This window comes from Eutrigla gurnardus (genome assembly GCF_963514095.1).
Source record: "Eutrigla gurnardus genome assembly, chromosome: 22".
Lineage (NCBI taxonomy): Eukaryota > Metazoa > Chordata > Actinopteri > Perciformes > Triglidae > Eutrigla > Eutrigla gurnardus.
This window is the reverse complement of record NC_139933.1, coordinates 12164731-12186725: the sequence shown is the minus strand read 5'-3', so window position 1 is coordinate 12186725 and position 21995 is coordinate 12164731. Positions and strand designations below refer to the sequence as shown.

At 43.7% G+C, this 21995-nt stretch overlaps 4 protein-coding genes across 4 annotated transcripts; 2 read left to right on the top strand and 2 right to left on the bottom strand.

Annotated features, from left to right (window-relative positions):
* The first annotated feature begins 105 nt into the window (after positions 1–105).
* LOC311008518 (modulator of smoothened protein-like) lies at positions 106–7444 on the top strand. Its single transcript, XM_084002210.1, has 3 exons — positions 106–814; positions 5279–5491; positions 6241–7444. The coding sequence occupies exons 1-3, from the start codon at positions 709–711 to the stop codon at positions 6423–6425; spliced, it is 504 nt and encodes a 167-aa protein (XP_083858336.1). The 5' UTR covers positions 106–708; the 3' UTR covers positions 6426–7444.
* A 720-nt stretch (positions 7445–8164) lies between these two features.
* Positions 8165–13653, bottom strand: tmem235b (transmembrane protein 235b). The gene is made up of 4 exons (XM_084040141.1): positions 13279–13653; positions 13098–13172; positions 12862–12999; positions 8165–8882 (listed from the first exon to the last, which is right to left on the bottom strand). Exons 1-4 carry the CDS (start codon positions 13454–13456, stop codon positions 8653–8655), a joined length of 621 nt encoding a protein of 206 aa, XP_083896267.1. The 5' UTR covers positions 13457–13653; the 3' UTR covers positions 8165–8652.
* Positions 13654–13960: 307 nt separating this feature from the next.
* On the bottom strand, positions 13961–16972 carry birc5a (baculoviral IAP repeat containing 5a). Its single transcript, XM_084040259.1, has 4 exons — positions 16790–16972; positions 16062–16171; positions 15032–15149; positions 13961–14333 (listed from the first exon to the last, which is right to left on the bottom strand). Exons 1-4 carry the CDS (start codon positions 16895–16897, stop codon positions 14241–14243), a joined length of 429 nt encoding a protein of 142 aa, XP_083896385.1. The 5' UTR covers positions 16898–16972; the 3' UTR covers positions 13961–14240.
* Positions 16973–17356: 384 nt separating this feature from the next.
* faap100 (FA core complex associated protein 100) lies at positions 17357–21974 on the top strand. The gene is made up of 8 exons (XM_084040529.1): positions 17357–17610; positions 17689–17807; positions 17928–18811; positions 19243–19399; positions 19483–20410; positions 20498–20620; positions 20919–21005; positions 21091–21974. Exons 1-8 carry the CDS (start codon positions 17455–17457, stop codon positions 21220–21222), a joined length of 2586 nt encoding a protein of 861 aa, XP_083896655.1. The 5' UTR covers positions 17357–17454; the 3' UTR covers positions 21223–21974.
* Positions 21975–21995: the final 21 nt, after the last annotated feature.

The window sequence follows — 21995 nt, the reverse complement described above, 5'->3', positions numbered from 1 at the left end:
GGAGCGTCAGCGTTTTACACATTTTCTCGCGAGAATTCTTCACTACAGACATGGAGATGCGAGCAGGCTGAACGTTCCTGTTCATCGCTGAGAGGACAGCGCCGTCTTGCAGAAAACACCCTTGCTGTGCGTTTCATTGGGTGTTTTTTTTAACGGGTTAACTGATTATATTTAGCACATGAGCGTCAGCGCCGAGATAAACGCGCTCCGACTGTGAGCATGGGCGGCTATTTCCGTCTGCGGGCGTCCAGGGGGAAGAAAAAGCTTCCATATGGGGGGAGAGAGCTCCGGGACTCCGCACACTCAGGAAACAAGTCGACCGCATGCATGAATCCGTTTGCACCGCTGGAGATTTAACGTTTTACTCGCTTTCTGCAACGCTGTCGCCGGGATGTGGTGGAGCATCCGGAGCTAAGTGATCCATGAGCCCGGGCAGCGACCCTCTCCTCCGGGGCTGGAGAAGGGCCAGCAGGTCGGGTCAGGCGTCGCCTGTTGGAGGACTAAATGAAAGGGGGTGTTTTTGATGGGAACGTCCTGCTCGTTTTACCGCCTTGGTCTCTTAACACGATGTTCGGACGACTGGTGGATCAAGACCCCCTCTTCACGATCAAGTTCCCCAATGCTGGCTTTAGGATAGTGACTTCCGAATGTCCCGCCTCCCTTTAAGGGGACACAAAACCACTCTGACCTCCACCCGGGTCCACCGACATGGATAAACTCACCGTGATTTCAGGATGCCTCTTCCTCGCTGCAGACATCTTCGCCATCGCCAGCATCGTCAACCCGGACTGGATCAGCACCGGGGAATCAGCTGGTAGGTGGTTGTTGTTGTTGTTGTTGCACTTTGTCCCGCTGCTGCGCCCTAATGGGCGACCAGTTTGTTGGATATCACTGAGGAAACCCTGAATGTAAAACAACATCAAATCTGTAAAGTCAGTAAAGTTTTCATAAGACACTTAAAAGCAACAGTTGTCTTGTGGACTCTGAATGTTAGATCACAGGTTTTTGTTTTAGTTGGTGGTCACCCAGATTCATTTTGGGACCCGTTGGAGATTCCCCAGCCCGGGTTATGAATCCCAGTTTGAGAGAATTGGACAGAAACGTAAAAAAAGAACCAGAAGTCTGGAGGTTTTAATAGAAAAGTGCCAGCTGTGTCACCTCTCTGTTCAAATGCTCATGTTGGATGTTCATTTGCTACACAAGAAAACATGACAAACTAAACAAAAGCAGAAGTGCATTCCTGTCATGCATTTTCTTTAAATTTGAAACAGCAGTTAACATTGTTCATCATCCCCGAGTATGTTTGTGCATCACACATCATTGATGTAAACTAGAGTCCTAGACATCCTGTAGTCCCACCAGAGTCCTGCACACTGCCCTCCTGTGTCCCATCTAGTGCAGGTTGATCCCCTAGACTGTATATCAGAAGTGGACGTTGTCATCACGTGACATCACCCAATGCTTTGAAGCCTTTAAGTCAGATCCACCCGTCGCTCCTCCGTAACCCAAATATGGTCACTTCTGTTCACTGGTTGCAAAGATCCAAGATGGCGACAGCCAAATTGCCGATCTCAAGGCTTCAAAACCGTAGTCCAGAAACCGATGGTGATGCCACGATGACGATGTCTTACATACAGTCTATCAACACATACTGTAGATATATGCTGAGTCATTATAGATCCTAAAACTAATTTTCTCTATCAGCTTCTTGCTTTACTGGTTTGTGTTATTTTGACACGGGGATGGTCTGTGTTTGTATCTGGTCTGAAGGAAGGCTCCAACATGGTTGTCGTGGGGACCAATCGAGATTTTTGCCATATTTGAATGAAAATGTATAGTTGAAGGGTTCAAAATCTATGCAAAGATGTCTCTTTTATTCCTTGTGCCTACATCACCCACGATGCAACCTACCTATTATGCAAATAGCTGCTAATGTAGCTTCGAGCCTCAAACAGAGATGAGGAGCAGGCTACAGAGGTCTGGTATCCTCACTTCTGTCCAACTCCACACCTCCATAATAATTACATATCAATGGGCAATTTATCAGATTTCCTCTGGAGCCACAAAACAACTTTGTTTTTCTCTTTCCACATTTACAATAGAACTCCCATAACTCCTGTAAATTGACTTTGATGAGTAACATTGACGGAGTTCCCTTTAACTTTGCACAAATCAAATTTAATACTTTGATGAGATTTGAAATGGGACTTATAAAGGATTATGTTTAAATACATGTATAATCCACCGCCAGGGGCAAAAGTGTGTGTCTGAAGGGCAATCCTACATTTAAGTCTACTGATGATTTGATCACGATTGCTGTTCTATTAAAGCATAACAAAACAACTGTTGTTATCACCTATATGATCCTTTTAAAGCCAATAATGATCATTTTAAGGAAGGCAAATGTCATGATTGTACAGTCGTCCCTAGAACTAATGCACTGCATACAGGCATTTACCAAATCCCACCGCCTCCCTGGTTATTACAACACAGTAATATTCAGATCTAAAGTCCAAAAGCTAAACATTGACTCAAACTGATGCAACAAACAGCATCACTACATAATATGCACAGCTGCCGAGGTTTTCCTCAGCTTCCATCAGTGGAGCAGAGATAAGCGTGCAATCGCCATGCCAACAGATTGTTACAGGATTTAATTTGTTGTAAAAATACCGACTGCTGCTGCAGGTTGACTACATAACAAGCAGTGTTTTTTGTTGCATAATTAAATGAGTAACCATGCCCCAAATCTTTGTCTCTAATTCATCACAGCACAACATTGACTGTAGTTCCAATCAACTCCCAGGTTTCACCTCCCGTTAGTTAACAATGGTGTGAAATGACTGTACTTACTGTACAAAAAAGCTTTTCTGTTCTTGTTAAATTAGCCGAATAGCAATTACCTGAAGGCAGGAAGTGTTGTCTGGAAATGACGAAGTGGGACTTTTTAATTAGGCCTACTGGGAGCGTACCACCTGGAGGAATAGCGTTCCTCGAGCTCAGTCGTGACGTGTTTTACTTTGAATGCTCAGTGGAGACGTAGTAAGAATGAAAGTCTTTTTGCTCTCAGCTGCGTTACATTAAGTTAACACCAAGCAAAATATTGAATACAATTGTTGTAATAACATAATAGCGATGATATAAAAAGACCACGCTCGCTCTGAACGTGCACTTCCATATTCATCTCGGTCATTTGGAATCACGCCGTGGGTTATGGCAACACTTACACTCATTATAGCTGCTGTGATGACACCAACATGCCAACATTCCTCGTGCTTTTCCGCCTCCCACAAGGTCGCATGCCAGCGTGTGCCCTTGTGCGTTTGTGTAAGTTTGGTGTTGAGAGATTTGAAGGAGAGTGTTAGAGTTTACGCAGCGTTGGTTAAGTACAGGCTTCGGTTGGCCACTTGTATAAGGCACACGCTCACACTTGGTTTTGTAAGACCATCATGGACATTTCATGTAAAAAATTACTAATCTTTGAGCTAAAGATTGGTGTTGTCAGCTATCGCAAATTTCTATTCTGGCTTATTGCGTTCCATACAATGTTCCATAATATAAAAGGCCATTTCCTTATACCTGAAGCACCCAGACAAATACAGTTGTTGTGGTATAAGTACAGTAAAATGATTAATATACTGCTTTCCTATGCTGGCTCTATTTTCTTTAAAAACAAAAGCCACTTTCCACAGTCCAGTATGCAGGGAAATGAAGGCACTATGTATGTTGTCCTCCACCCTGCGGTATGAAAGGATGTGTTGAAAGGGAACAGGATATCCTCCTGTGTATTGGGGGATAGGTCAGCCTGCAGGAGGATGTGGTTCAGGTCTGACGTTCCCTAAAGCCTGGCCCTGGTATCATCACCCAGCACTTTATCCCTGATCAGGAACTCAAGCCATTTCATAATAAATATTTAAAGGGCTGATGGATATGGGAGTGGCATTATGAGCGTTCATAAAATCTGTTGTCCCTTTTGTTGTGTATTTTTCTCAGGTCCATAATTTGAATGGTACACATTTTGCATATTATATATATTAAAAATAGTGAACAGTAAATTGAGAGATCTTGATGGAGTACCAGGTGTTTATTCAGAAGCAGTGCTTCCCTGTGTTTTTCCTGCACTCTTTGTGATATTGGTTACTTGTACAATTCTGTTAATTCTACAGTCGATGGGTTTAAATCGCCCTCAATAAATCCATAAAAAGTTTAAAGCTCCTTTTTCTTCTGTCTGCTCTGCAGCCGTTAACTGCTCACTGAGGATAATAAGAAAGAAAAAAGGAGGGAGACAAAAGAATAGATGAAGGTGTGGGAGGATTTAATTCTGCATTTATGTGCTGTATGTAGTCAGACTGGATGCCGGGTTGAGCAGATGCGGTCTCTGTTGGTGTGTGTTTATTTGCTCCTACCTGACATCACAGCGCCCACCGGGCTCTGTGGGACCGAAGGCCGTCAGATGACTTGCCATCTGATGTTGGGTCATTGATCTCTTCATTTCTTACATCGTACGCTTTCTCTCTCGCTGATGCTTTGGGGGTTCATGCCAGAACCTGAGCACGATGGCACCATGCCCATCAGACTGTTTCCATACCAGCAGGTTCCTCAGCCCTGGTCACTGTGGGGAATCAGAGGGACTCCTGGGAGGTCATCATCACAGTCTTACAGTTACAGTCAACATATGAACAAACTAGTGAAAAAATTTTACAATTACTGAGAAAGAAATATGTAATCAATTACAGATATGATTGGTCAAAAGCTTGAAGCAATACGTCACCCATTTTCATTAAGCTTTGTATGGTTAGAAACCCGGTCCTGCATCATTCCCATGTTGTATTCACGACTTGTTTCCACTGCCCCCTGGTGGCCAAAGAAATCTGTTGCGCAGTTTTGAAGACCAATGACTAAATAAGCAACAATGAAGCTTTAGAGTTCAGAAAAAAACATCCCGAGGCCTTTGTTTCATTAGGAGCAGTAAAAATAAAAAATAAAAATCAGGATGTGCTTTGATCACACGTGATTGATGTTGGCCTGGTAACAGAAACAAACCACCTCACCACTTTCATCTGATTTTCATTCACATGTTGCTAAATCCAGACATGATGTTTTTCCAAGCGAGCCCCACCCACACAGGCAAAAACACAAGAGAGAAATCTCATCAGTGAAACGAGCACAACTGTTCTAATTTTGCCATTTGTGTTCATGGTCCTTTAACGTATACGGTTGACCGGACTAACACACGTGTTTACCTTCTGCTGTGTCCTGTTTCTCTGTCTCCATCCAGGCTCTCTGACCGTGGGTCTGGTCCGCCAGTGCCAGACCATCCACGGCAGAGACCGGACCTGCATCCCCCCGCAGCTGCCCCCAGAGTGGATCACCACCCTCTTCTTCATCATCCTGGGCATCATTTCCCTCACCGTCACCTGCGGCCTGCTGGTGATGTCACGCTGGCGCCGCGAGGCCGCCCGGTACGCCCGCTGGATCGCCTTCACAGGGAGTAGGTGTCCGCCGTCATCCTCCTACATCATACCCAGCTCTCTTTGAATCAACAGTGTACACGTTATTATATTAATGCATTGCCATCATATACCTATAGACAGAATTGATTTTCCTCTCTTTATTTAAGGACCAAGGACAAGCCAACAGGAAGTGACAAACTTAAAGTTGAGAGCAAAACACAGGCAGCCTCAGCAACTATAAACATAATAGTTCTATGTCCAGTTTGCGGCTGTTATGTAACAGGATTTATTCACATATTTTGCTTTAATACACTAAAACATGCGCTGAAGTACCGATCAGGGTCAGAACCTAACTGCCCACTGTAGTTTCTGAAATGTCTACTTGTGAATCTCTTGTGAAATAAATGGGGCTTACCTCGACATCAGAATTCCAGCAAAGCTTTTAGTCTGGTAATTATGAAAATGTGGACAAAGTGACTGTGGATCAGCTCTAATTGATGGGCTGGTTTCTATTTTTACAGGGAAGAGACAGAGCTGGTCTATTAGAGAGGCCTCGGGAAGGAGCTGCACTTCACATGGCTCTAAAAATGGAATAATGTGAAGCGGGTTCTCACGAGTAGACCATCAGTCACACATTTTAATCTCTGAAAGCTGCCTTTAAAAAGGTGGTAAAGAAGTGTTTTGGGGTGACATGAAAAAGTGATTATTTTAGGCTGAGTGGTGTTTTTTTCATGAAAACGTCTGCGGTCCCTCTTTAATCGTCATTCTCTCTTCTTCTCTGTCACAGTGGTCCTGTTCTGCATGGCTGCTCTCATATTCCCCATCGGCTTCTACATCAACGAGGTTGGAGGGCAGCCGTATAAACTCCCCAACAACACAGTGGTGGGCTCCTCCTACGTGCTCTTCGTCCTGTCCATATTCTTCACCATTGTGGGACTGCTGTTTGCTGGGAAGGTGTGCCTGCCTGGCTGACGTCTCCCTCTTCTTTCTTCTTCTGCTTTTATTTTTTGAATCTTTGGAGAAACACCACTGGAAGCACATTTTCTGTGGCAGCATTGGGGAAAAAATTGTGGACGTAGAACAAAACTGAGAAGCACCTGCGTGTGTCGAATTATCATCGGAGGTGAAATCACACATCGGTTTGTTCCGACGCCGAGCAGAGAGCTCTGATATCTCCTCCGTCGTGCTCCGTCCTGAATGACGGCTGTGAAGTGGTGAACAGAAAAACACGATGGAAATGGGTTAAAACGTACAGACTTTCAAGGAAGCCCTGCGTTATTAAACGTCATCTTCAGATTTAAGGACAAGAAAACAGATGACCCTTCTCATTCCAGCGACCGGCCAAAGCACCAAATATGACCCAGTCACCTCCACTGTGAAGGAGGCTCCTTCCCGACCACGTGGAAACAATCCGTCACGTACACAATGAAGTTCCACTTCCCAGGAACATTTTATTTATTTATTTCATGTGTCCTTTTGTAAAGGCAGTTCTTCTTAAAAGGCCTAATAGACCGGTGTTTCCCTGCCATTTAGATGTGGCTCACTTTGCCTTAAAAATCTGTAAAAATTCAAATTACACAGTTGGTTTAGTGGTGTTTTGAAATGATTCAGCATGAAAATGTTAGAAGTGGAATGTAAAATGGGCAATCAGGCATCTGTCCACAATGAGTGAAGTAAAGATGCAGGAATACGAGCTGGTCTCTAGGATGTTGTTCAACCTTCAACATGACGGACCAGCCGTGAGCGGGTCAAACCCGTCCTGGCCGACGTTACAGCGTTGTTACTTTTAGTGATAGTGAATGTATTCTTCACCTTTTTCGAGCGTTTCCTGTTGTTTAAACACTGTATCAAGAAATGAGTATAGTTGGTTTTTATATATCTGAGACTTCATTTCTGTAAATAAACAGACAGCCAGTCTGCGGCGTTTTCTAGAAGCACTGTGATGTTCCTGAAAGAGCATGGAAGATCTCATCCAATTAAAAGCGACTCATTGGAACACTGATCGTCTCAATTAGTTTGAACATTTTCTTTCAGAGGACCATGTTGCTGTAATTATTTACAATCTGGAACAGTGTACGGCGAGTAAAGACCAGATGCAAGCTGGAACGCTAAGAAGAGGAGCTTTTTTTTAGTGTATTAGAATGCCGACATACAGTATAGCTGCTGTTGTGAACACCCAATTTCCCTGATTTAGTTCAAATCTTACATTTTGGAGATACATGAAGTTCATCTGATGGTGAAAATATATGTTTCTGTAGCTGCTTGTGCAGTGAAGCAGAACAGAATTTCACACCCACTCCCTCGTGGACACACAGGATGTTTAGGTTGCTATAGGAACGTCTAAAAAAAGAAAACGTATTTGGTGATATGTTTTTCTGAAGAGATGCAGTGAATGGGTGACAGCAGCAGGACCCACTCTGCCAGCTACTGCTGCCAAGTCAAGAATAGAAACAAAATCTCGCTGTCATAAAAGCTGCTATTGTAAGCCCTGAACATATTTTTAGCTAAAATAGTCTATTTTTAGGTTATTTTTGTGTTTAAATGTTGCCGTTTACAGGGCTACAGGGACACTGGCTCTGGTACTAAAGGCACATGGGAACAGTTTGTACTCGGAGATTTAAACGGGAAGATCAATGGGATCAACATTTTTTAACGCTGCAGTCACTTGGAACAAATATTTATTACACATTTTAAATCGAAAAACATGTTATATACAACAATGTTAAGGTTTAACGTATGGTGCCGTAACACTGAACATTCAAAAGCAACAAAGAACCAAACATCAGCTTATATCAAGTTCATCGGCATGATTAGAAATTTGCACAATATTAAATGATTTTTCACTGTGAGCTCCTCAGATTACATTTCTACTGTATGACAATAAGCATGGTCAGCTGCACCGGCGGTGCATACAAGCAGCCACTTCATTTCTGACCACAAGAGTGCACACTTGGTCAAATTTAACTCACAAGAAGTCCACCACTTCACGTTACTCCCTGCAACCTGAAGCAGATTTAAGCACATTGAATGTCTAAAACACTCTTTTAAAATGGTCCAAAGCATCTTTAGTTCAACACGTGTATTTGGTGAAAGCCTCTTAATAGCATCCAGCTATTGTTTGTTACCTTGTTCTAAAGGCAGAACCACATTCCTGCAACACATGCAGACACACGCATCGGATCCACTGTGGAGGCTGGTGTCAGGCCATGGTGGGGCTGCTGTGCTGCAGCTTGACCAGCCGTGCAGCCACCAGCAGCAGGACCCCGGTGAGGAGCTCCAGGCCGTAGGAGAGCCAGGCCAGACCCAGAGACCAGCCGAAGGAGGTGCGGAAATGAGCCATGTCCTCCGGCCCCACCTGCCTCTCCGTCTCAGCCAGGGCCTGGTACGAGTAGACCATGTAGAGGCTCACGCCGCACAGGGTCGGCAGACCTGGAGACAAACGCATTGCACACACAATACTCAGGAAAAACAGACGGAAATCAGTGCATTGCTCATTATCTCATCCATCTGTTCATTGGAAAACGTTTTAGATATATTGATGTTTTTAGGCTCAAACACTCATGGCGCTGCGCCCCAGCAATTACGAGCGAACCACTCAGAGTTCCACGCTGAGAGCTCATCAACCACCCCGGCGATAACACCATGCCATTAGCTCCCCAAAATATTGTGAGACAGGAAATGTACTGATGTCTCTTCTGCTTACACAACGTCGGAGTCCTCGGAGACCACTGAGACACGCACAAGCCCGCGCCACCCTCGCAAGTTTTATAGGGTTGCTATTGGCAACCTTTTAAATGTTGATGGCTTGCTACTGGTTTTAAGGGGATGCAAGCTGAGTGCCCAGGGCGGGAACTAATAATCATTTTATCACGATTACACCCAGAGGTGCTACAGGCTCAGAGAAGGCGGGAGGCAGCATCTGAGGTCTCATTTTTATGCAGAGGAACACAAACAGAGGGGCCGGAAACTGCATGTTTAGTTGTGTTGTTGTGCATATAGAAAGGACTACTTTTACCACTACTAGTGCTACTACTGCTGGAACATTGATGGGTGGACTGACAGGACGTATTCAGCAACAATTATGATAATAAATTGTTTAAATTGAGCATAAATTAAATAAAATTTACTGCTCCTGGCTTCTGAAATGTGAAGATTTTAGTCTTAGTTATCATGTGTGATGGAAAAATGTATATCATTGGGGTTTGGGCTGTTTTTAGTTAAGCAAACTGGCATGATGGTGGGCATTTATATCTCGGGTGGCTTGGTGTATCTGTCGGCTTGTCCACTACTTTGGTCCAGACAAAATATCCACAATTTACGGATGGATTGCCATGAAATATTAAACAAGCATTCAGGTCAAAATGTCAATTGGTCCAATACCTGTGTTTATGATCAATACCTGCAAAACTAATGGCAGTCCCATGTACTGTATAGAGCTATAATTAGCAAACGTTAGCATGCTTGTTCGCCTGGTCCCGTTACTGTGCTTTACAGCTCTTCAGTACTTTTATATTGCAATAACATTAATGTTTGTGGGTCAGCGACACAATATTAATGACGCCTCACCGTGTACTTCTGCTTTTATTATAAGTGTGGATTATTTGTTAACATGGAGGCACTTTGTAAATGTCCTCATTTCAGAGGAAACATTCGACAGAATGGCAATTACCCTAAAAATGAAATACAAGGGAAGCATGGAACGGCCCTGCAGGGAAGCCAGACAAATCCCCATTAGGCTTTTTAATGGTTGGTGGGGAAAGAAGTGGCGACATTAAAACCAAGACAGAACAAAGCAATTAACAGAGAATACTAATACTAAATACTATATTCTATACTAATATATACATATGGGTGTGTATGTTTATACTGTATATATATACACACAAACTTTGTAATAAGGCATGATCTCACTCTCACCCTCACTTTTGGTGTTAACCTGCATTTCCTGTTAGTATGTGGGGGTTAATTAACACAGATGAGGATGCACAGAATACTCGCCACAGATTGCATTTTAATTACGTCATTTTAAGAACGGAAGAAAGACAACAGAACAAAGACATGCCTTGCTTATAGGCCGGGGATGAAAGGGTGGTTTAAAAGTCGGACAGTCAACAAGTTCACAAGATAGCTGACAATCTAATTCAAGCTGTTTTTCTATTCCACACATTGCCATGTGCTGCTTGTTAGAGGGAGGACATAAGGGGTCTTTTTGAATAAGTGTTTATCCATCACATGGTCTTTATAGAGGTCAGCTGGCAGGAGAGCAGCTCTACCAGATGCTCAGCCACCACGTTTAAGTGCAGACCTATAAATTGATTACTGTAAATATCCAGATTAACATAATAGTGTAACACGGTTAACAGTAATCTATCTATCTCCCTCAATAGGTTTGAAAGTAAAATAAGGATCACGTCAAGCGTCAGGCAGCAGCTTAAAAGGAACAAATAGGTCAAAAACAAGTTTCTTTTGTATCTAACTTCCAACTATGTTTATTCTTTGATCACAGACTAAAAAACACACCACAATAACTCTGGTGTGAATCTAAGAATTAAGTTTGATTTGAAAGACCGAGGAGTAATCCTGTTATGTTGATTTAATTCGTCCTATTCCGATATTCTTCACTAAGATCAGATAACTGGGTTAAGGCGTTTTGTGGCGATATTTGGAGTGTTGTCTTAATCTTGTTAGGGGTTGTTTTATTTCAGTTAGCAGCATTTCCTGTCAGCTCTTTCAAATTGTAGACGTCTTCATGAATGCTGGTTTCACAGGAAGCAGGTCATCGTGGTGCCGAGTCAGGAATTTATCCATTTGAACTAATCATTGATATTCCTAATCCAAACTTCTGTTTTTGAGCTTGCTGCAATATATATATATTTTTTTTTTTTCATATGCCCTTCATTTTGGTACGGTATTTAATTCATATAAAGAATATTATTAGGTTAAGGCAACTTCAGTATTATCATTAAGTTTTAATGGAGTAAAAGTTTATATATTTATTTAAGTAATTACAAACAAATTACAACATAAAATCAATTTTTTTAAATGTTTTGTTTTACACCATTTTTTGACATGCACGATGCACGAAAGTCGAAAATAATTTAGAACATAATTTAGAAGTTAAAGGTGCATGAAAAAGTGATTATGATTTTAACAACGTCGTTCACAGAAAACCTCTAAAAGACATAATCGGCATATCTCTTGTCTGTTTATTGGTACTGAGTATATCCCCTATTCTGTGTTATTGAAGACGAAAGATGAAATACAGAATGTTAGAGATGCAAATTTGGGCTACAATTATTTCAGAAGCAAATTTAGCTCACTGTGGTGCCTCCGCATGACCAATAAAAGCTCATATCCCATCAGATGGAGTACAGGATTAAGCCTTTCTGATTTAACGACAGCAAGAGTTGGTCCAGACACGCACTAAAACACACACACCTGCCCATTCAGACTAGAATATGGCCAAATCAAACAGCCGATCAGCCTCAGGTGGCCACATGGCCTTGCTTTACTGCCACATGCAGCCATATATATTTCACCGAACCCTCCCCAGCTTTTAAGAGTGTCCCACTTTCTTCTATATTACCATCAGGGCATTAAATGTTATTAAATGTTATGTATGGTTGGAGAGTGCGCCCGTAAATCAGCACCACATTGATTGTGACCATTTTATAATCCAAACCAAAAGAGTACCTGCTTTATCTGATTTGTGATCAGTGATCTTCTGTTTATTTAATATTCCTACTAAGCCGTTTACATTAATACATAATACATGAATCTTCCCGTTTACATGCAGTCTAGCATATTCAGATTACGATTCGTTGTCTTTTTCCTTATGTCTTCATCCCTCACATCATCATTTTAGGAGAAATTATATTTACAAAGCTTCAGAGTAGGTGTGTTTCTACTTCCGAAGAGAAATGTTGGCTTCTCTTTTATGAATGGGTTCAAATCATATTTTGAAGTAAAATATGGACTATAAGATGCTGGTAAGAATAGTGAAAGAGACCACTGTGTTGATAAGGGGTCAGATCACTTCTGATGTATCCTGTTCCTCAGTGCACATTTTAATTAAATGATCTTCAATAACGTGTTGCGACAGTTGGCTCCACTAAGCCCCTCGCTGATGGCTCTGCTTTCATTTAACACTGAGGTAAATGATCCAAAGCAGGACTGCCTGAATGCAAACCCCTCTATTACTCTTATATATTTTTTAAATGTCATTGTTAACGACTTTCTTACAACTTTGTGGCAATAATGTTTCAACCACAGTTGAATCTTAAATGTGGCAAAAGCAGCATTGTTGCCTGGATAGAAACACATGCTGTGAGAGCATCCATACAGTGTAGATTTTTGAGGATGTTTGAAGCCACTATGACCTCAGTGAAGGAAATGAACATCAACTTACTGCAGATGAAGAAATAGGAGGCCGAGCCAGTGAGGAGGACAGGACTCCGGGCCAGAGAGCTGACCAGTCCACAGATACCACCCAACAGCAACAGGACCATGCTGAGGGGAAGCACCACCACGATTGCACTGTGCATGTCTGTACAAAACACAGATGGATTATGGGACACCTTGTAGTTAGACTGTCTAGCATATTAAACTTCATTAGCAGGGTTGAAGAGCGATGATGAGACTCACTCAGCATGTGCAGCTCCATCTCAGAGTACCTGGAGTTGTCAGCTGTGAAAGAGTCAATAGAGTTCATCTTCCCACCTGGATGTCACAATGAAAAGCCCGAGTTATACACACATGCACTCCTTTGGAACACAGCCCTGATATCTCCACCGTTAAGAGAGCGTCCTATGGAAAGGTCGCTTACCTTCATTGATGCGCCACAGTCCGGAGTGGGAGCTCATGTCCTCGAAGTCGCTCATATTCATGGGATTCATCTCTATGATGAACCAGTAATCGGTCCCCAGGGAAATGGCCAGACAGGCGAAGCTCAGAAGCCCGCAGACGCCGGCTTTGATCACCAGAGAGCCGAAGGTAACCCTCATCCTGCGCGTTTAAACGCGGAACGGCTCCAACTCGTGCGTAACGCGGATCTTCTAGTGTCGACCCGTTCTCTCAACTGTTGACTCGATCATTACGAGATGCGCAATAAAACCCGACAATATTCTAGTATTCTAGTGTCTAACAGTCGCTGCTTTGTAATTCTAATCTACAGGATGGAGATGGTCAGTTGACTCATGCCTCACAGCTGCACCAGTGGAACCTCGCTGAGCGGCAGCTTCCGTCTGGGAGGGACTTGGATTTACGCACACGTTGACGCAAGACATGGAGGGAGAAAGCAATAAAGCATATAAGAGACAAAATACAATTGCACTGGGTTGGTAAACGAGCACCACTGGACAGATTAAGCCAAAATTACCATCACCAAAGTAGCTTTCCTGTCGCTAGTCCCATATTTCCAGACTCAACCCCAATAAGTATATTTCCCATGTGCATCCCACCCAAATAATGAACAGGTTAAGTAGAAAGTTTAGAGTTTAATGAATAAAAACAGATGACACCACAACAGAAAAAAAACATTCAAAGTTGAAGAAATAAAGGAAAAATGGGGGGGGAAAGTACAGAGAGTGCAGTAAACCAGCTAGTTTATCTCTGACACACACACACACACACACACACACACACACACACACACACACACACACACACACACACACACACACACACACACACACACACACACACACACACACACACACACACACACACACACACACACACACACACACACACACACACACACACACACTTTCTGCAGCCGTCATGGTGTCACTCTTCGCCCATGGCTGTCTTGATGATACCCGCTCTTCTCAGTTTGGCGGCCTCTTCAAACTTGGTGATGGCCTCGTTACACGATTTGTTCTGAGTGGAGGAAATGGAAACGGGGATCAGACGTAATGTTTTCACAAGACATTTCTACCATTTTACTGACCGTAGCTGTGTAATTAGCTGACGTTTAAGACGTGTACGGAAAAAACAAAAAGATGAAAGAATAGATTGGAAAAGGATGTTGGCTGCAACATTAAATCAACATTAAACTGTCAATTGATTTAAAAGGTATAATGTGCAATTTCCTAAAAACAAAATAATCCTTCTAAACCATCATTATGACCCACTAGAAGAGTGTGGAGTTGTCAGGATCTGCAGAGATCTTGCCCAGCCATCCAGCCTGTATTTTCTCTTTTCTTATGATTTTGCTGGATTCAGGACTCAACTGGGAGTCAGCAAATCGCATTTGGACCCCACATGGGAGTGTAACCTCCAGCCAATAAGCAGGGTGTGAAGCCCCGTTCTAATTCCCAGGTAAAACCCCACCGCTTTGTCAGGCCCCCTCAGCGTACCGAGGATCACAGGCCTGACAGAGAGAGCAGACAGGCCACAGCAGGATGAAGAGTGCCTTGAGCTGCATTCATTCAAAATCTGGCACCTTCCCACAGCTTTGTGAGGAGGTGTGGATTCACAGCTTTGTTCTCATGAACCCTGGCCCCTCTCTCCATTCACAAACAGTAATCGACAATGTGGCTACAAAGTAGGGATTTTAAGTTCTCTGAAGAACGTACGATGATGAACTTGTGCCTCTCCTTCTGCAGTTTGAAGAATTCCTCCACACTCAGCTCTTCTACTTTCTTCTTCAGGGCGATGAAGTGGCAGGATGGTGAATGGGATGTGTGCTCCTTTCTGGCAACAAAACAAGATAATGATGATAAAGACACAAATATTTAATTTCAACGACCACATCCTTAAGATTTCTGCTTAGAAATAAACAGTCTGGTGTCCGATACAAGTCCGCTTGCTGTGGTGAAAACAGCCGGTAAGCACTACCAATGAATAATACACACCAAATATTGTTAAGTTCAACAGCAGCAATTTCACAGTAATGTTTCCATTTCTATGACCATGAATATAAAGTAAATATGAACAGTTACAAAGGCTGCAGATGCCTGAAGTGCTGGTGAATCATTCACAAACACTGAAAAATTGTTACACACCAGGGAGGGAAGTCTTATGAATTATACAGTGAAATATTTGACTGGAAGCAGAGCAGAGAAATACAGTAAACTCACACAAACGCCAAATGGAAGACACTTAAAAAGGGACATATGCTTTACATATCATTCCACACATTAATCTACATAAAAGGTCATGTATTCATCGTGCGGTGTACAACCCAGCCTGAAAAACAGTTATATATGTCTTCTTAATATTTCTGAAGTCTGAGGGGGAAAAAAGACCTTTGTGATGATTGAGTATGACTATGGGATGCATTTTTCTGGACCAATAATAATAAAAATATAAGTATTTGCCTTGGACCATTTTTTGTTATATATTTCTCTTATAAGCACCCTAACTTTATGGAAGTGCAATATTACATCTCTGGATATTTTACTGACTTCACCATTAGTTTTCATAACTGTGCCGTTGCTTGTTGTGAGCTTCGTCTTTTTACTCCACTGAGTCATATTACATTCGTTACCAAATCAACATATTTCTCCAGAGAATAAGATTAGAGAAAGAATTTAAACGTCGTACATCTCCTGTCCTTTTACTTATCATTGGTTAATCATGAGCCTTGTGATGTGATTATCTTACATTGGGTCATCCTCAGGCTCCCAGCCCTCCAGCTCTTTCAGGCAGAAGAAACAAATGGCAACATCTGGGCTGTTCTCTGAAGGGGTGTGAATGAAGCCAGCTTGGGCCATCTGGGGATACGAATGAACAGACAGACCACATGACAACATCCTTTGTAGCTGTATAGGTTGAAAACATGAGTTAATGTTCAGGAAAATAATCAACAAGCAATAAATATTTTATTACTAAGCAAAAATGTCCAACTTAAAGAATAAGTCATCAGAAACTCTATGGATAATTAATTGTCAGCTATTTTGATAATCTATTAATCAAGTAATTTGTTTTTCAAGAAACAAAGTCTAGTTACAGTTTTTCAAATGTGATGAATATGTTTTGTACCATCTGTCAGGCAAAATCATCTTTGAAGATTCTTGAACTTTGAGTAAATGTGATAATTTCCCTATTTTCTAACATTTTATAGACCAAATGATTAAAAGGAGGAGCTACAAAATGAATGTTACGAAAACAATACTTTGTGCAGGCTCTAAAATACCAGTTCATTTCAGCTTTGAGGGTTTGCTTTTAGGTCTATACGGTCGCAAATAGAGTATCCTTGTTTTAAGAACTGTTAAACAAAACGAGCTATTTGAAGACGACACATTCTTTTTTAGCACTTTAGCGAAGCTAACTGTTGTTAGCTCGCGATCGCCTTGTGGCAAACGTCGAGCTGTTTTTAAACGTTCACTCACGTTCTCCGGGGTACACGAACAGTCTTCGTCGAATGGCCATCCCCCGAAGGTTTTCAGTCTGTTCTCGTAAAAGTACATTTTGATATCATCTTCGTTTAAGGGGTCCATTGTATGTAGCGTAAATTACTTTAGCTAAAACCAGTTTGTCAAAGCCACCGAGCTAAAGGATATTTTCAAATTTGGGCGAACGTTCGCTTGGACCGTTCTGATTGGTGAATGAAGATCACGTGTGTATCTTTTTTCTTCTTCGTCGAATCTCCCGAGCGACGCTGTCATGTAGAATCCACTGTTACGCCACCTAGTGTTTTCGGCGGCACAGAACTTTTACCGTAGACATTTCCTGCAGCTGAAACTTTAAGAAATGGCAACTCTACAAATATGTTTGAAGTAAATTGTATTTGGGAGAACTGATATATATGCTGTTTATACACCAAACCCACTGGCATCCGACATCGGGTTATTCGTCACGGGTAATGTAGTTCTCGGCTGTTATTGGTCCGGAAACGACCAAAGAGACGCGCGCGGAACTTTGAGAGAACGTCCCGCCCCCCGCCAACAACCGGCTTAGATGAACATTTCGGCACACACATGAACATTTCGGCTAACAGTGCTAACACTGACGTTACGAATGCAGACTAGTCGGCTTCTTCTCCGGTGTCGCGGCCATGGAAGGACGATGTACCGTTGAGACTTGGGGAGAGCTCGGGTTTTCAGCGACACCATGCTCACCGAGGGTCAGGGTTGGTTTTGGGAAGGATGTGTTCGTCTGCAATGGCAGCGACGAGGTCTACGTCTTCAGTACCCAGGAGAGAAAACTCACGGTAAATAACTCGCATTGTACACTAACCAGGCATCCCAATGACACCACGGAGCTACATCACTGTGTCTGTGTTGTGCAGGCTGTCCTCCAGTGTCCTGGTGCTGTAACGGACCTGGTTGAAAGCCACGACAAGCAGCTCCTCTATGTGGCCTGTACGAGCGGAGTCTATGCAGTCAGCTTACAGTTTCTGCTGTCCAGGTATGAGCCTTCCTGTAGTAGGTTAGTTCCTCTAGTGCGTATATAGTCCAAGTCCACAAATGATTGCCAATGTGTTTTATAAAATCTGCCAATGCCTCATGTGACCTTTCACCTCTGCAGACCTCAAAGCTCCCCATCTGATGCGTCGTCCAGCCCGACTGAGCTGAAAATGTCCCCCGAGTTTCTTGCTGTTGCAGAAGAAGGAGTGTTGTCGCTGCTCCTCGTCGGCTCCGTGCTCCTGACTCTTTCCCAGAGAGACGTGTCCTGGATGTTGACTCTGTACGAATCCTCAAACTACGAGAGGCTCAGGTCATTCAGTCTCCCACTGATCTCGGGGGTTGCACACAATGACGCAGAGGGAAGGACGAGAATGAGAAGGAGGCCTCTGCTGATTTGTGTCCTTTCGAGTGATGCAACGCCGCCATCTTCCCCCTCCGCTTCTTCACCAGGGCCAACTTCAAGTGACGGCCAGTTGCGTCTCGAGCCGGTCCTCTTCAAACTCCTGTTTGGGATTGACGCTGCCCTCGCCAAGTCACCCGTCGTCCTTTGTGGCCTGCCAGACGGGAGACTGTGTTTTCTCCCTCTGCGTGCTCCGGGATCGCGGCTCCGAGTCCTGCACAGCCTCGAGCAGCCAGTCGTGTTTGTCGGAGCATCTGCTGTCACGGGAACGGGCCCGAGGCATGCACAGTGTTTGGTGGCAGTGGGTGAACTGGGGAGAGTGGTGCTGATCAAGACGGAGAAGGGGGGAGTGGACAACAGAACTGGTTTTATTGAGGGGTGCGTACCGGGGCCCGTGATGTGTGGCTGTGTGGATAAAAACCGTCTTTACTACAGCACAGGGTCAGACCTGCTGGTGCTGGATCTATCAGAGGGCTCATCGGGGAGCGAAGGCAAACAAAGGGGTGAGGAGGCATCCGGTAAGACGGATGCTGCCCTCCAAAGCCCCATGAGTTTAAACGTGTGTAGAGTCGTCACCTTGGTTGAGCCTACGTGCAACGCTGCAGGTAAGCATGCCTAGAATAGAAGTGTTGACTTTGTAAATGCCAACCATCGAACAGTTTCCCTCTGGCAGCCACGGCTTTTAGTTCACACAACTACTGTGTAAATATTAACTCCCAGACATTACCAAGGCTGAGTCCAGGTTCATGTCTGACCCACGGCCCTTTGCTGCATGTCAGTCCCTCTCTCCCCTTTCCACAGCTTAAAATAGCAACATTCACTTTCCCCTTTGTGTGACCCAAATAAATGTGGAAATAAGAGTGATTTATTCACATTGATTGATTTGCTATCTCAAGTCTGGACGGATATCTTTATGCTGTTAAATTTCCCACCAAGGTCAAGTCAAGATGTTTATCGAGTCTGCAGCAGGCAGTGATCCTCCTTTCCATTCAGCTTGTGACTCTGTATCGACGAAACATTTTTTTTCTTAATGAAGGTGAAGTTGAGCTGCTTGGACTCTCTGCCAGAGGGCAGCTCCTGAGGATTACTTTACCTGTGGGAAAAGACAATGCAGGACTGTCCAAGGTTCCTTCCACACAAGTAGGCCGCAGCGTCAGGGACCTCTTGTCCGCTATCGGGGACGTTTGTGAACGGTATACCCAACCCAGTAGACGTTTATTGTAGTTTAATTAGTTTTCTTTTGATATAAATATTATTTTCCTTGTTTTCCCTTCAGAGCATCGGCGTTGAAAACTGCCATCAAATCCAAAAACCAGATTCTGAGGCACCTGAATCAGGTGCTTAACATCAGCTTCCTGCTGATGGCCAGTACCAATACTGAAGAGCATCTTCCCACCCAGGAGAAGCCAATCAGGTGCCGTGCCATGACCAGCTGGAGCAGATTACTTCAAAAAGACTCCCTGACCCTGACGTGTGTCCTGGATAATTCAAGTCCGTACGTTTTGGAACGAGGCTGGACGCTGAGCATCGCCGTGTTTCCTCTGTCCCATCCTCCCGGTGCCGGAGGGGAAAGCTCCGCCACACATTTTTCATTCCCATTGCACAATGTCCACCCAGGGGAGACGCTGGAAGTGTCGCTCCCCCTTGTGGCTGCGGACGAAGCGTCCGTCCCCATGACGGTGAGCTGCTCGCTCATCTTCTCGCTCTCAAGTCTCCTGAGAGACGAGGCTGCAAACCTCCTCGGTACGCAGAGCGGTTGCGTGAGTTTACCCTTGAACACGCTGACGGTGGATTGGTTGCACGCCCTGCAGGTGCACGGTCCAGTCGCTCCCCATAAAAAGGCCACATCTCAACCAAACGCCGCAACAGATACCATCCAGGCTTTTTTAAGGTCACATCGGATTAGCTGCGGTGGAAGAGGGGAGGGAGAAAGTGCTTCAAAGCCAGAGCGAGAGCTGTATTCAGCAAGTGTTCGAGTGTCCACAGAGTTATTGAGGGAGACACTGTTATTAAATAGCACAGCTTCGGATGCTGTGGGGCCAAAGTTGGCACCTCACATGGGCTATTCTCTGCTGGAATGGCTGTTTTGCGGAGCTTCTGGAGGAGTAATAAGTGGTCATCAAGGAAACAAGATTGCACTCAGCAGCTCAGTGGTCCACGCTCGCGGTCCAAACGGACACACAGTCAAACTGACTGCCAAAGAGGTAAAGACGTATTGATGAAAGTGTATTTTATCTTGTATTATTCGGAGAGAAATCAAACCAGACGAGTGTTGTTCCTTCGTTCTGCAGGTGACTGTTGGAGAGGGGAGCACGGGGAAGGAGGAGTCCCTGATCACGGTGGAGGTTCATGTGGAAAGCTCGTCTATAGCAGCAGTGTGTGGACTGCATCACGCTGTGCTGAGCCGGATACTGGTACGTACACACCCACTGCCATTCTATCTTTCAGAGAAACTTAGGGTCAGGTGCATTTTGTCTGACGTTTATCTGACTTTTTTTTATATATGTTTCGTACGGACATAGTGGGGTTTTGAGGAGGATGTAACTGGTTAGAAAACTGCTGCGATGTCAGTCTTTACAGAAGACACTGCAGGATTATGGAAAGACTAAATGACACAATCAAACATGCTCGTTGTGGCGGTTTGGATCATATAAGACTATCAGAGTGACGGGAATCCTTCATGTTCATTATCTGCTCGGTTCCTCCACACAGACTCTGTTGCAGACCGCTCCACATCGGCCTGCTTCCACAAAGAGTGTCCAGAGTTTGGGTTTAAGGCAGGCACTGCAGCGGGCCGAGGTAAGACTATTTACTGTTTGCATTGTCTGCGGTTGTGTTTGACTCTAATTTACATAAATGTTCTATCTTTTTTTTTTTTAATTAGCACCTGTTGCAGCACATCCAGCAAAGTCGAATCTCAGGCGCCTTTGACGTGGGCGTGTCCACAGGGCAGATGACACGGTCACGTCTCAGCGTTTACCGACAACTCAGAGAAAACCCTCTCCTTATACTTTAGCAGTGTTTCTCTGCTGATCCTACGCAGCTGCCCGTGGCTCTGTCCGGCGTTATGTAAGCTCTCTTTGCAGCGTATGTGACATAATTTCCATAGTGGTTGTGAATGTGGTTTTGCATCACGGTAAAAGACTGATAGCATTTTATAGTTTACACAAAGAAGAATTTATGACATTTTCCATCATTATTTTTGCTATCATACACAAGATTGGTACATTGCAGGGGCTTTATGATGCATTGCTGATGAAGAATTAAAAAAGTCAATTTATTTGAACTAAGTTTTGAGGTTCTTCAGGCTTCCATAAACAGAAATGAACAAAGCTCTTCAGGAGGGCTCTGTATGCCTTGTGTTGTTAGCAGCCTTCAAATGACTTGGGGATTAAAACGAGAGTGAGGTACCTGAACAGGAAACGGGCAACCTGCAGCCCTTTTGTGTTTTTGATAGAGACCATATACTATTTCAGGGTTTGAACCTGCAGCGTTCTGATGATGGATAACCTCTCTAAAACCCCTGATTGCAGAGCAGAGTAAAAGCTTGTGGTGGGTGAGAGAAGTCCTGGAGAGTGTCAGATTGGAGTCACATGGATCTCAATGGTGAGCAGTTCAACCAATTAGTCACTTTTCCTTCTCAGGCTGCTGTTTGAATGGTTTTTCTGGGCACCGAAAGGTTTCAAAAGAAAGCAACAAATTGAGAAAATTCAGATTTTCTTTCTTCTTTCTTATCCTTTTGATCGTAGTGATGCTGGTATGAGGAGTTTGGTTGTATGTGATTTACCT

Bases quoted from the DNA above. Each gene is read 5' to 3' on its own strand.
- birc5a (XM_084040259.1), bottom strand. From the start codon at position 16,897: ATGGACCCCTTAAACGAAGATGATATCAAAATGTACTTTTACGAGAAC. The intron at 16,172-16,789 runs GTGAGTGAACGT...TCGTATCCCCAG, and splicing joins GTTCGTGTACCCCGGAGAAC to ATGGCCCAAGCTGGCTTCAT. The intron at 14,334-15,031 runs GTACGTTCTTCA...TCCTCCACTCAG, and splicing joins AGAGGCACAAGTTCATCATC to AACAAATCGTGTAACGAGGC.
- LOC311008518 (XM_084002210.1), top strand. From the start codon at position 709: ATGGATAAACTCACCGTGATTTCAGGATGCCTCTTCCTCGCTGCAGAC. The intron at 815-5,278 runs GTAGGTGGTTGT...GTCTCCATCCAG, and splicing joins CAGCACCGGGGAATCAGCTG to GCTCTCTGACCGTGGGTCTG. The intron at 5,492-6,240 runs GTAGGTGTCCGC...TCTCTGTCACAG, and splicing joins CTGGATCGCCTTCACAGGGA to TGGTCCTGTTCTGCATGGCT.
- tmem235b (XM_084040141.1), bottom strand. From the start codon at position 13,456: ATGAGGGTTACCTTCGGCTCTCTGGTGATCAAAGCCGGCGTCTGCGGG. The intron at 13,173-13,278 runs GTAAGCGACCTT...TGTGACATCCAG, and splicing joins ACTGTGGCGCATCAATGAAG to GTGGGAAGATGAACTCTATT. The intron at 8,883-12,861 runs GTAAGTTGATGT...GTTTGTCTCCAG, and splicing joins CTCCTATTTCTTCATCTGCA to GTCTGCCGACCCTGTGCGGC.
- faap100 (XM_084040529.1), top strand. From the start codon at position 17,455: ATGGAAGGACGATGTACCGTTGAGACTTGGGGAGAGCTCGGGTTTTCA. The intron at 17,611-17,688 runs GTAAATAACTCG...TGTGTTGTGCAG, and splicing joins CCCAGGAGAGAAAACTCACG to GCTGTCCTCCAGTGTCCTGG. The intron at 21,006-21,090 runs GTAAGACTATTT...TTTTTTAATTAG, and splicing joins AGGCACTGCAGCGGGCCGAG to CACCTGTTGCAGCACATCCA.